Source organism: Physeter macrocephalus, chromosome 14, assembly GCF_002837175.3.
Source record: "Physeter macrocephalus isolate SW-GA chromosome 14, ASM283717v5, whole genome shotgun sequence".
In the NCBI taxonomy this organism is placed as follows: domain Eukaryota; kingdom Metazoa; phylum Chordata; class Mammalia; order Artiodactyla; family Physeteridae; genus Physeter; species Physeter macrocephalus.
The window spans coordinates 103,790,954-103,804,647 of NC_041227.1; the positions used below are offsets into that span (position 1 = coordinate 103,790,954).

At 48.2% G+C, this 13,694-nt stretch overlaps 1 protein-coding gene across 2 annotated transcripts in view; it reads left to right on the forward strand.

The window, feature by feature from the left end:
- Positions 1-13,694, forward strand: part of RNF43 (ring finger protein 43) — a 62,653-nt gene that overhangs the window by 34,003 nt on the left and 14,956 nt on the right. For both annotated transcript variants that reach the window (XM_055090390.1, XM_007119495.2), the window contains exon 2: positions 12,937-13,059. In XM_055090390.1, coding sequence (XP_054946365.1) covers positions 12,937-13,059 — 123 coding nt within the window. The remainder of the gene's footprint in view (positions 1-12,936; positions 13,060-13,694) is intronic.

Here is a 13,694-nt window from a genome sequence, read left to right on the forward strand (position 1 = left end):
CTTTAAAAAAAAAAAAAAAAAGAACACCAGAGAGAAATAATAGAAATCAGAGAATATGTCTCTATATTTAAATGAGAGGAAGAAGAGAAAAAGAAGAAAGAGGCAACAGATGAGGGACAGTCAAAGAAGCAGCATTATGTCATGAACCGCAGGTGAGGAGGGTGTCAAGAATGGGTATTCAACAAATCAGAAGGAATTTAGGAATATTTGTCTTCCTTTAGCCTCAGTCCCTTTTCTTAGGAAACAACTGGCACCATTAAGTTCAGATATGTCCTTTCTTTTTTTTTTTTCCCCTGCTTTTAACTCTGTTATGGAGGAAATCAGGAAATCAAGAGAACTGTCTATTAAAAATGTGTGTGGTGGTCACATTTTTAATTTAAGCTAGTGAAAGCTCTCAATTTTTGTGCTAGCAAAATAAAGTAAAAAATTTCAAGTCTTGCGCTAAATCATTGGAGGTTTAGTTCCCAAGGAGGCTCTTGTAATTTTGGTGCTTCTGTTCTTTGACTCTGTGATTCTTCCTGTGGTCCATCCAGTCTCCTTTCATTATATTTAGTGCATGAAATCCACGCCCAGAATTCAGGATTCCTGGTTGCAAGCCCAATACGCATTGCGTTGTTTCTTCAACCTAATTTGTGATATGGGTGGTACTAGTAAAGGAGAATAAAATAGCTAATGAAGGATTATAAAGCACTTTGCTAATATAAACTGCAACATCAAAGCTGAATAATAGTCTTAATTTAGGGTGAAGGGTTCCATTAGCAGAGTAAAAATAAAAAGGACAAAGGGTAGTGTCGCTTTGTACCTTGATAACAGTGTACAAATCAAAAGTGCTGCCCTTAATCCTCATTGTCCTGTGAACTCTCAACCCAGGAATTTGGCTCCCCTCCCTAACTCTCTAAGTACTTCCCTCACCCACTAAGTCTGATGATGGCACCTCCCTGAATCTCCTGACAAATGCAAACAGGAACTTCTATTCAGCAGAACTAACTTGGTAACTGAGAAGATTCCTCTTCCATTTATCAGCACTTTGATTATCTTTTGGTATCTCTTACCATCTGCGCTTAGCAAGAAAAATAAAGGGCTTTGGGCAATTAGGAAGTAACAAAGAACTCATGGTTCGCAAAGAACAAGTCAAGGGATATTTGGAATATTTGAGCATACAGTCACGTTTGGCGTGAGGTAGCCTCCCTACATCCTACTCAGGGCAGGGTAGGCTGGCGGCGAGCTGATCAGGCTGCCGGGAACCTGAAACAAAGGCAAGGGGATGATGTCAAATGGCCCCTCGACTGAAGTCTTTAAATTCTGGGCTTCAGACACATCAACTTTTTAGGGTATAAAGAATGGAGAAAAGAAATATAATTCATCGCTCATTCCACTAAAGGTGAGTTAAAAGAACGCACTCAGAAAAAGCATGGCATACTGTTGGGAGTAAATCAACTCTGAATTGTTCCATGCAGATCACGGGTCCAAGTCCTCATAACATCTTGGTAGGGACTGAAGTTCACCTGAGACACTCAGCCAATACTATGGCCTAAAGCCAGTGGGGAGCAAGATTTTCTTTGAGTCAATTCTACAGGGATGATAAGTAAATAAAATTGTTTTAATAGTATCTAAATGGCTCCTGCCCTGAAGGAGCTCCCCATCAGATCTAAGAGATAGAATAAAGGACCCAAAGTGACAAGAGAGCACTTCCAAAGCGACATAGCAAGAGTAAGTTAGTCTACCCGTTCATTCCATGTTCTCCTAGTATGTATGTGCTGTGCTCTGTGAATTTGCATTCCCCATGTCTTGTTTCACAGATGGTCTTAGGACGGTTTTACATGAGCGGGTGTATGCATGACTATAGATCTACTGTTAGATTCTAGTCTCTTGAGAGCAGGAGCTATTCCCTTTTTTTTTGGCAGGGAAATGTGTTAATGATTATGCTCGACTTTGCACATTGATACTGAGGAAAGACAATAAATAAGAGTATCTGGGGGGTTTCCCTGGTGGCGCAGTGGTTGAGAGTCCGCCTGCCGATGCAGGGGGCGCGGGTTCGTGCCCCGGTCCGGGAAGATCCCACGTGCCGCGGAGCGGCTGGGCCCGTGAGCCATGGCCGCTGAGCCTGCGCGTCCGGAGCCTGCGCTCCGCAACGGGAGAGCCCACAGCAGTGAGAGGCCCGCGTACCGCAAAAAAAAAAAAAAAAGGGTATCTGGGGATGGGTTATTAAGTAGGAAGTTCCTCCTAAAATAAGTGAGTTTTGTTCACGGTTGTGGAGAAGATTTAGGCATCATGTCAAAGGGAAGGAAGAGAACTCTCCCTTGCTAAGAGGTCAAAATACTATAAAGCTGACTCTAAAACTTATAGGGAATATACAGGTTTCTGAAGAGAAAGCAGAAATCTGAAAATATTCATATCCTGATCAAATAAGGCAACCACCAAACTTATTTATCTCAGATCTGTTTATTAAAACAGATCATTCAACATGCATATTTTTCTTAACATCTACCATGTACTGAAGGATGAATAATACCTAGTCCCTGACTTGAAGGAGCTCAGGATCTACTTTACAGGAAGGAGGAAAGGACTAGTGTTTTGTTGAACATCTATTAAGAACCAGGCGTTCTCCTGAAGGGAATGGGTAGCAGAGTGGGTCACAGTGGAACACTGAAACAACTAACTGTAAAAGGTAAGTGTCATTTAAGGCCTTTGAATATATCACTTTAGGAGACTATATGGGGGAAAGCATTTAATTTGCGGGACTGAAGGCTGGTGAGAGGATTAGAGAAGGACCCAGTTTGGGCTGGGCTGGGAGGTCAAGGGCAAAAAGGGGTGGGGAGCTGTAGGACTTAGATCTTGGAGTCTCTGGCTCACAGGGGAAGGGGAGGTGCCACTTTTCTCTCTGTAGAGCCAAGGAGATAGGGGAAAGGTTCATAGGAAGAGAAAGTAAAAGGAATATAGCAGCGAACCAAACTAGCTTCCCATCTTATACACTTCCTGTAAAAGATTTCTTAAGAGCAAAGACGGTGTTTCTCTGGTCTCATTCTCTTTAATGCCTAGAACTCTGCCATAGGAGGCCACTTCGATGTCTTACTTTTTAGTTCCTAGGAGCTCAAGAGTTGCTGCTATTAGGAATTACTGAAGTATTCAGAGGATGGAAATAGCAATGGCACAAATGCCAAGATATCCAGGCACCATCCATAGAGACCCAGTGAAATGCTGAGCCCAAAATGGTAGTACCTCCTAGGTTCTCACAACACTAACTCTTACTTTTTCTTTTATCCCCTGCCTAGAAGGCTGCACCATGGGTGGGAATAAAAATCTACTCTCCTGTTGCATCCAGGCAGCTGCCAGCAGTCTGTTTGCCTTGTTCTTTGCTGGCAAATCATTAAACAGCCCCCCCCAAAGCAGGCCTCTTCCCCAGGGCCACCCCATGGACAGGGGTTCAGACCTGTGGTCAAAGGGCTGTCAGCAGTCAGGCTGGAGCCCTTGGGCTGTCTCCAGCACAAGCCTCCCCTGACAGTTGCCTCTTCTGAACAGAAGCCTCCTTGGCCTGATCTCAAACCCCAGTGGCTTTTGAGGAGACACTCTGGGCATCTGTGTTGGCTGTGGCTTGAATCACTTTGTCCTCCTCCTCCTGATGTAATTTCTAAGTGCAGCTATCCCTGTATTTCCTCCGTTGATTCTGTATTGAAGCACAGGCCCACGCTCCATATTTTTTTCCACTTTGCAATGTAAATGGAATAGTATGTTACTGCCCAGGAGCTGGGGATTATGATGGGCCAAGCAGCACCCCATCCCCACTCACAGTTAAAACCTGGGCATCGATTTGGTTGCGCTGGCCCATTTGGATACAGTATCTGCCCTCCAAGGGCTTCTAAGCCAGTTGAGGAAGACAGCAGTATGGAGCAGAGTTTGCAGGGCAACTTGAAATCCCTACAACCTCTGAGCAGGAGACTAGGCCAGAAAGACATGGAATGTGTGTGTGAAACAACCAGGTTAATGTAGCCATTTCACACTCGTGCACTGAAATCACCAAACTTAGCAATGCTTGAGCAGCTCTGCTGATAGTCCTGATACACCTCTGGCATATTTAAATGAATAATCTGATTTCCTCAAGTTTCATTTCTTTGGTCTTTTTCACAAGGACTGTCTGGTTTTAGTCTTTGGCCTTTTCAGCATTAAAATCTGAACCTAAATAATTACTTAAAAACAAACAGTCCCTGCTTCCAGCGGGTTTCTAAATTCCTACCATCTCTGGCATGAGTTTGGCTAGAACAAGAATAACAAAATAATAAAGCAAACTGTGTCAAGGCTGTTCGCAAACAGCACATTGGGTTAAATGTGAGAGTTCAGTGAACTCTCTCACTGCGGTAAGAGTGAAGGCCATGCCTGGGAAGGGCCCTGTCCAAAGCCTCCTTAGACCCTTACCCTGGAAGTGTGAGGGGCAGGTATTACCCCTCGCGATGCTGCCGCCTGGGTGAAGACCTCCGCTTTTCTGCAGGGGCCTCTTTGAATGAGACCCGGCTAAATGAGGGGCCTCAAAAGTGGTGCCTCCAGTAGGATGGAGGTCAGGGCGGACGTCAGAATCTCCCACGACAGTGGTCACTAACTGAGTGCAGAACTCAACTGACATTTCAGGACCTCTTGGTAGGATTCCTAGCAGCTTGAGGCAAGGTAAATGCCTCACCTGGTGGAGGGAAGGAGTCCAAACCACATGACTGGCATGTCTTCTAAGGTCTTGATGTCTGTGGGCCTCAGAGCCTTGGCATCTGTTTCACAGCCTTCCTTCCGAAGCGTGCTGATGTAACTAAAATGGCATTTGATGGGCTCCTCCCTCTCCTTTGCTCCTAACTTCATGAGTAGCTTCTTGGTGCCCCTGTAACTAGAGGTCATTCTGGACTGAGTCAGGGCAAAACCTGTTTCTATATGGGAAGATAGTGGACAAAAGGTCTACCTCTTGGGCAGCTGTGATTTTTCTCCTTCTCTCTCTCTGGTTACTGCCAAATAAGGTTTCTTCTCTGACAATTTATTTCAAAAACAGCTCAGATGGTTAGCTTTCTCTTCTTTCTCCACCCTTTCTCCTTCCTGCTTGTGGCTCTGCTTATGACCCTGTGACCCACCCTTCCAAAGACACCAGGCAGAGTGTGCGGTCAGGAAAGCCCCACCACGGGGCCATCGTAGGGTAAAGAGGCCCAGTTCCATCATGGAGCCTGGACACGATCTGAGACAAGCAGAGGTGAATTTTTAACTTGAAGAATGGAGTCTCCATTGTGCGGGGGAGACAGTGAGGGGGGTGGCAGTCTAGCTGAATGTCCATTATCTGGGTCTGAGCTTCTGTGACCTCTAATTTTAGGACACACCTTCTTATCCTAGACAAACACGGACTATTCACTGGGAAAGCACCTCTGAGCAGTGTCTGGGTCTGGCTGCCTTGCTGTGGCTAGAAGAGATGAGATAAGCCCTAGGGGAGAGGAAGGAAGCTGAGGATGCTGGGCAGAGAGAGCCTAGGCCCAGAGGAAGAAGGAGCAGACAGACTTGGCTCCTGTCTTGTTGCCAAGACTGATTCAAGTTTGAAAATTCTAGAAACGTAGGCCCTCCTGAAGCCTTCTGTTCAGGCATCGTAGTACTCGGCTGATGTTTGCTGTACCACACAGAATACTTCCCGACACATCCATGAGCCGTCTGTAAGGTGAGGCTCGCATTCCTCACCTGTGTAAAGCAAGGTCCCTTACAGGTCTGGACCAGGCTCAGCTGTTAGCAAGTCACATCTCTTTTATAAACTGTATGACAATTGGATTCAAGTGGAGTCTTATTCATTCTTTCACCAAATACTAAGGGCCTACAACATGCAAAGCCCCCTGACTGGACCCTTGGTGGGCTCAGCTCCTCCACTCAGACGGTTGCCCTGCCTTCTGTTGGAAGCTGGTGGGTCCTTTCAGCTCTTCTGTTAACAGCCCTCTTGCTCACCAGTGCCCCTGCCCCCAGGAAGCTTTTCCGGATCAAGTTAGAAACACTGGAGGCCTCTGTCATCCACCCTCCCTCTTGCTAGTCCCTTTCCATCAGGGTCATGCTTCTCTCATCCCACCAAAATTATTTTCTTTTGTACCTTAAAAAAATGACACAGTTAAGCAGGAATACATTTTCCTTGTAAAATCATTTTAACAAAATTGATAAAAGGAAACTTCTCTTGACAATTCCCCAGCCTCCCAACTTAATTGATTAGGAAACTCAGCCATCCCAAAGAGGTAGAGATGCAGGCTAAGGTATGGATGGGAATGAGGTCTAGAAGCTTCCAAATCCTAAACAATTCCAAAGCCTAAACAATTGCCATTAGGATCTAACCTGTAGATGTGAGCATTGACCTCTTTAACTAAAGGGCGAGATGACCAAGCTGGACCTCAGAGACTGTCCTGGTACTGGGAGCCAGAAGCAGCAACTCCAGGCCTGTCTGCTTTCCCCACCCCCCAGCTACAGGAGCTTGACTTTATGAAGTTGGTGTGTCCTGCCGCCTGAGATAAAAGTCAGGTAGTTCCAAGTTCAGGTAATGGAGGTTGCACAGGAGAGGATGATTATAAAATCTGAAAAGAGGAAATGGGCAGAAGGTGCCTTTGATGCCTGGCCAATGTTCCTGATTACAAAAGCAAAATTGTAGCAGGCAGTAAAGTTACCTGTCCAAGGCCTGGGTGAAGGTCTGTAAGTGGAATCAGAGAAGTGAGAGGTTATTGCGGCAGAGCTGGGCTGGGAAACAGGAGACAGTAAAGAATTGCTTGCAAATGCACACACCCCAAGAGGAGGAGATGCCACGGATAAAATAAGACCAGCGTTAAGTTCGGGGCTCAGTTGAGCCCTGGAATGCCCTTTGTGAGGAGGTAATGAGATCACATGGCCTCCTTCATGGGAAGGAGGCAGGCTGAGAACTGGAAGAGCTTGTTCAGTGGCGTTTGGAGGGCTGAGCCCAGGAGGGAAGGGACCGTGGATAATGAGCTGTCCCAGACTGTGCCTTGTGGAGCACTGGCATTCAGAGGCGCTGTGACGACCGCCAAGGGAGAAGTAGTCAGAAAGGGCTTTGTCCCTTCCAGGAATAAGGAGGGATTTTACCATTGCAGATGCAATAATAAAAACACTACCATTTTAATGAGCACCTACTGAGTGTCGGGCTCTGGGCTAGGCGCTTATGGCCATTATATCCAGTCTTCATGATAATCAGGAGGCATTTTTTTTATCCCATTCTGAAGAGGAGGAGCATGAGGCTCAGAAAAGCTAAGTAACAACCTGCCCCAGGTCACACAGGTAAATGATGGAGTCAGAAAATGTACGTAAGGTCTGTTTGGGGAGGGAAGGGAAAAATCAGAACAAATGAGTTTAAGGAGGAGGACAGAGACATAGAGAACAGACACAGGAGCGTGAAATACAACACACACCACTAAAGACCTACATCTTTACATAGGTGTTTAAAACGTGTGTGCAAAGCGGAGTTCTCAGCCGGAGTGGCCTGGACACTGTGAGCGAGTCCTCTTAATCTGCTTCTCATAGCAGCATCTGGAACATGGTGTCGCATCTCCTGGGCTTTTCGGAACATGCAAATAACCAATCCTTAAGCTCACCAACTTTCCAGGAACGCTCCCCAGCCACACCCACCCCGAATCCTGCAAGCCCATTTCTCTTGGCCCTCTCCTAGTGTCGCTGAGAGGACGGGTGGCCGATGTAGAAATCATGTTTGCATCTTTGTTATTAGGACACCTTGCATCCCAAGGAGGCAGATGCATTTAGATCTGTTTTCTTCTCAGGAGCCCTCTTCCCATCTGAAAATTCCCTGGAGGAGGGGGCGAAGACAACCCCTGTGTTTACACCCCAGGGAGACTAACACTGCCTTGCTAGGTAATGAACAGCACCCTGGTTCAATGGCCTTTTCTTGGCTTTTGCTTTTAATCTGAGAATACGTACCTGAGAAACTCTCATTGTAAAAGAAACCATACAGAAGTATAGTGAGCATGATTTTCATGCCACAGATGTGACTATACAAGAAGTACCATGGTACTTTATTATTTTTTTTAATTGAATTAAACCTGACTTCAAGGTCTTGTCCCACTCGGTCAATGGAAATTTGTTTTCATGGGAACGCCCCTCATAGAGCAGCCAGACTGAAATAGCTAAGGGGCATCTCTGATACTTGTTCACACTGGTCTCCACAAATATGCCCATTGTCCGGGCACAATCCAGGTAGGCACAGCATCTTTGCTAGGGTCCAGCCTCCTGGGGTCCACCCCTTTTGGGGCACAGGCTGTAGCTTCCGACAACTTGGCACATCTCCAGGCTCCTCCCCCCCACCCTCAAGATTCCAGGGGCTCCGACCACCTGCGCCGCTCCCCACCCCCAACCCCAAGCCGCCTCTCCTTTCTGCCTTCAGGACACTCACATTTCCTCAGTGAGTGCAGTCTTTCATGGAAGTCGGGAAGATAGGTCTTTAGCAACATTTGCTCTTGGCCAATGCCCCTGAGGCAAGGAAATAGAAGGCGAGCCTCTCTTCTTGGAATGGGAGGAGGGAAATGACAGGAACAATGTATAAATAGCTGTCATTCTTTTCCAGTCTTCCACAACAGCACAAAATGAAACTCAATATCTCCACATATTAGCCTATGATCGAAGTACTCAAAGCAAAACACCAAAGTCTCTTCACCATTTCCTCTGTAATTCCTCTCCCAAAGCCACGGTTATCGGGATTTGGTGTGCATTGTGCTGTCTTTATAGGTATTTGGTTGGAGACATTCAATATTTAATTTTAAAACCTATGTAGCAGGCACTGGAGGGGCAGTGGAGGTCTGTCAAGGCTGGGGGAGAGAGGGAGGGATGTACACAGACAACTGAAACACGCTGGCTGAGTATAGGACTGGGGAAATACAGCGTACTAAGCGTGGCCCAGATGAGGGCCTCCAACCCAACCCTGACACAGCAGCAACAGCAAGCACCAAAGTGTCTGGGGACATGAAACAAGGTCTTTCTGGAGCGTGGGATGCCGGGGGAAGAGGTATTGACAGGGATGGTGAAGGCGGGCCGTGAAGGCACTGGAGCAGGCAGGGACTTTTAAGCTGTGTTTAAAAGTGCAGACTTCACCCTAAGAGCTACGAGGAGCCTTTTCAGTGCTTAGAGAGGAAGAGTGACACGCCCAAATTAGCATCTTAGACCACTCTGGCTTCAGTATAGGGAAGTGGGTTCAGGGGGAGGCTGGGGAGTGAGTTGACCCTAGGTAAGCGGTTATTTCAGTAAATTGGGATAGAAATGATGGTGACCTGTGGTCACCGTGGTGGGAATGGCAGAAAGAGGACAAATAAGAGAAATGTTTAGGAGATAGAATTGTTAGAATTTGGTGATTCGCTGTTGGTGGTAGTGGTAGGGCGCGAAGGAGATCAGAGGAGAGGAGGAAGGTAGCATCTGACTTGGGTAATAGGTGGATGGTGGTTCCAGTTCCTCAAACAGGGAACACCGGAGGAACAGTTTTGAGGGATAAAATGATGAGTTCAATTTTGAACATGCTGAGTTTGAGGTGTCTCATTTAAGGTTCTTCAGGCAGAAACATCCAGGCCCCTCCTGGGGTCTGGAACTCAAGAGAGGTCTGGGCTGCACACGTGTAATTATCCACCTCTACGTGGAAATCAAAGCCATGGGATTGGCTGGGGTCACCCGAGGGACCATGGAAAGTGAAAAGAGAAGAGGGCCTAGGACATTCCTGGAAGTTACCACCAATATTTCGGGGACTTGTGTTTGGGCCTGTATGCTTTAGGAATGTATAATTAGGCAGGCAAATTTTCTTGGTTATGAATTGGGGGAAGGTGTCATGTTTTCAAAGTCAAATGGAGATTGTTCTTAATTTTTTATTTTTATTTTTTTTGTTTTATCCTACTTCTTTCCATTTCCTCTGATCTTCTGCTCTCAGCTGTATAATCCTGGGCATGTTACTTAACTGTTCAGTGCCTCAGTTTCCTCTTTTTTAAAATGGAGACAATTATAGGGCTGTTATGAGGATAGAAAGAGGTAGTACACAAAAGCGCTTAGAACACTCACTGGCCCACCGTATTTACTCAATAAATGTGCACTCTCATCCTCATCGTCGGCATTAGCATGGACAGTGCTGGGTTTGCTATGTGTTTCATTTGGAGTTGCGTAACTCCGGAGGGTGGAGTCAGAGCTGGTTTCTAATCTTGTGTGACCTTAATTTCTCTGAGCCTCAAGCTTCTTCCTCTTCTTTAAGTGGGGATGAGCACACCTACCTCATAGTGAGATAACATCTACAGGCTCTGGCATGCCAAAGGCATTTACTAACGGTTCACTTCCTCCTCTTCCTTCTTCCATAGTAGTTAGTTCAGGACCACGGAAGTCTGGTGACTCTGCACCACGTTTTTTCCCCTCTGTCTCAGCATCCTACCGCGTGGCACTACAGTACAGTACGCGTTGGTTCCCCCGCGAAGGCCTGGGGGCAGCGTGGTGGTTAAGTATCTGAAAATCCTTCTCTAAAGACTACTCTTCTCCAAAGTGACTTTCCCCTGTCCCCATTGACCCTCTGGTCAGTGAGAGGCATCTTGGAGTTATCTTGAGAAAGCTGGACCATGGGTAGGGTGTGAGAGCAAGCAAAGCGGTGGACTTCTGGCTGCTCCTGAAGGGAGGTCTCACATCTTTTGTTCTGCTGGAGCAGCTGACTCCTGACTTCTCACCGCACCAGCCTGTCCTCTGCGGTCACCAGGGAGATCCTTCTCAAACACAGATCCGTGGTCCCTGCTCTTGCCGACCTTTCATGCCGGGCCTAACTGCCCCTCCCAACCCTCAGCACAGGCCGCTTCCTCTGCCAGGAACGTACCCTCCCCCCTGGTTGTGGGTCCACTGGGTGAACACATACCTATTTAGTCCCCAAGGAAGCACTGCGGTCACTCTGCCCTCCTGCGTGGGATTGCTGGTCCCCCTGCTCAGGCCCTCCCCCAGGCCCTTGAATGAACCTGCATCGTAACATCACAATACACAGTGTTTGCACGCTTGTCTTCTGAGCTTCTTTAAAGGCAAGGAGCCTGTCTTATTCACTGTGGACTCCTCGTTGCATTGAACAGTGCCTGGCACCAAGAGGGCCTTCGGTGTTGATAGAATGAAGAAATGAATGGGCAGATGGACAGACTAATGGAGCTTGTTGAGATGGGGGCTACAGCTTCACTAGAGCCCCCAACCTCAGGCCCCAGCCCATTTCTGGGGGTTAGGGGGATATATAACCTTTCTCCCACACTAAACCTCGATCACCACTAGACTAATAGTCCTTAATTTCTGGGAGCAAGAATGGACATCCCTCCCATCTCATCACCCCCTGCCCAAAGATTTTTCTTCACAAGGATACAATTCAAAGTGAGGTAGTGCATATGTATTGAGAACCTACTATGTTCAAGGGACTGCAGTGAGAAGAAATAGCCTGAAAGTGCTTTCAAAAAGTGACCGTGCTTTTATTTATTTTATTTTATTTTTTTGGCTGTGTTGGGTCTTCGTTGCCGTGCACGGGCTTTCTCTAGTTGCAGAGAGCGGGGGCTACTCTTCGTTGTGGTGTGCGGGCTTTGCATTGCAGTGCGCGGGCTTCTCATCGCGGTGGCTTCTCTTGTTGCGGAGCACGGGCTCTAGGCGCGCGGGCTTCAGTGGTTGTGGCTCGCGGGCTCTAGAGCGCAGGCTCGGTAGTTGTGGCGCACGGGCTTAGTTGCTCCACGGCACGTGGGATCTTCCCGGACCAGGGCTCGAACCCGTGTCCCCTGCATTGGCAGGCGGATTCTTAACCACTGCGCCACCAGGGAAGCCCTGACTGTGCTTTTAAGTCCATCATTGACATTATCATGTTCATAAACATCTTCATAAATTCAAAATTCTCTCTGGTTCCTCTGATGGTTCTTTCTGGAAGTCCTTTAGTCTAACAGCAGTAGCCAGGGAATCGTGGGCAGCTCCCTAGTAGGAAGTTCCCTTTCTTGCCAGAATACACTGGGTTTCCACCATGTGGGAACCCCTGGCGCATAGGATTATCCTCTGTTCTCACAGTACTCCAGGAAAATTAGATTCAAGGGGGTATTAGAATCACCCTGAAGGAGACAAGCGTGTATAGAAGGGCAGTCCCATCCCTTTGATGAGGGGCCCTCTGGTCTCTGTTAGCATGTATAAGGCCCACTTCCCCTTAGTCGTTGCTCAGCACCAGCCGGGCTAGAGGCTCAGGGTCTCGGACTGGACCTGCCATACCCTCAGAGCAGGTGGGCTGAGCAGGCCGCATCATTCCCGAGGACAGGACAAGCTCCTAGGAATTGTGCTATTCGAGGCTTAACTCTTAGCCAAGCCTCATCCGAAAATAGTTCTTCTCCCTATGAGCACCCTGCTTAATCCCAGGATAAGCGAAGGGGGATGTTGAGAGGAGCAAGATGGCACCAAGTGAGAAGACCCAAGCCACAGGAGAGATGGGAATCTCCACGGCAACAGCTGCCGAGCAGACAGGAGGCTCCAGCAGCACCCAGCACCGCCCTGGGGGAGCAAGGAGGGGAGGCAGGATTCTGAAGGCACTGATATAGGCTCGCAGCCTGGGAGTTTTGGAGCAGAATTAGGAGGTGAGAGAGGCTGGGGCCAGAAGAAGAGCCCTTTGCAGCTGACCAGTTTGGAAAAGCAGGGCTTGAGGATTGTTGGAACGGCTTTGCAGCAGGCTCTTCATTCACACACCCCTTGCTCCTATCTGTCGCCACCTCCATGTGTCCTTGGCCCTGGCACCCCTGAAGTGACAGCTGGTGGCTCCTAGCTTACCATGAGGCCATCTGATAGGAAGGCCCCCTCTTCCGCGGCACCAGGAGACCTGCCAGGTGCCTGTGAGAACAGTGGGGGCGTGCTTGGCTCTCCCAGCTGTGCCTTCTGCCCCCTAGAGCCCCCTAACCCGTCTCTCTCTCTCTCTCTCTCTCTCTGCAGTCCCACCCCCTGTACCTGTGCAACGCCAGTGACGACGACAATCTGGAGCCTGGATTCATCAGCATTGTCAAGCTGGAGAGCCCCCAGCGGGCCCCCCGCCCCTGCCTGTCACTGGCCAGCAAGGTAGATTCGCACCTGACCCCCGCACACCCTGAACCCCTGCGCGCCCAGCTCTGGGCTGTGAGAGGTCCTGTGCTCTTTGTCTGCTTGTTTCCTGAGAGTGATGTGCTCAGTTCAGGTTTTTATAACCCATGACTGGTCTGAGAGACGTGGAAATTCAGGCCACTGTCCTCTCCCCACCAACCACGTGCCAGCAGAACGTTTCGGCTGTCATCTAGAGCATGTGCCCCATCCTAGCTCTTCCCCCATCACCTGGAAATTCCAACACCCCTTCCCCTGCCTAGCATCAGAGCAAAGAGGGGGTCAGCTGGAGGGCTTTTCCTTCTTTCAGAAATATTCACTGAGCACTGTGCAAGAAGAGTGGAAGCAGAAGCCATTGAAACACTCTTCCTCCGAGATTGCAAACCGGCAGCCCCACACTTCCTCGGGGCACCTTTGGCTGGAGCTGGCAGCAGCTGCCACCTTCCCACTGTCATGGGCTTTCTGGTTTGCCATGCTCCCCACTGGCCTGCTACCTCATGGAGCCTGTAAACATTTGCATTCATGACCCCCTGCTTTAACATTAGTTACTATTTTCTTTGTACTTATCCTGTGCCAGGTGGGACATGGGATAGATACTTCTTTTTTTTTTTTTTTTT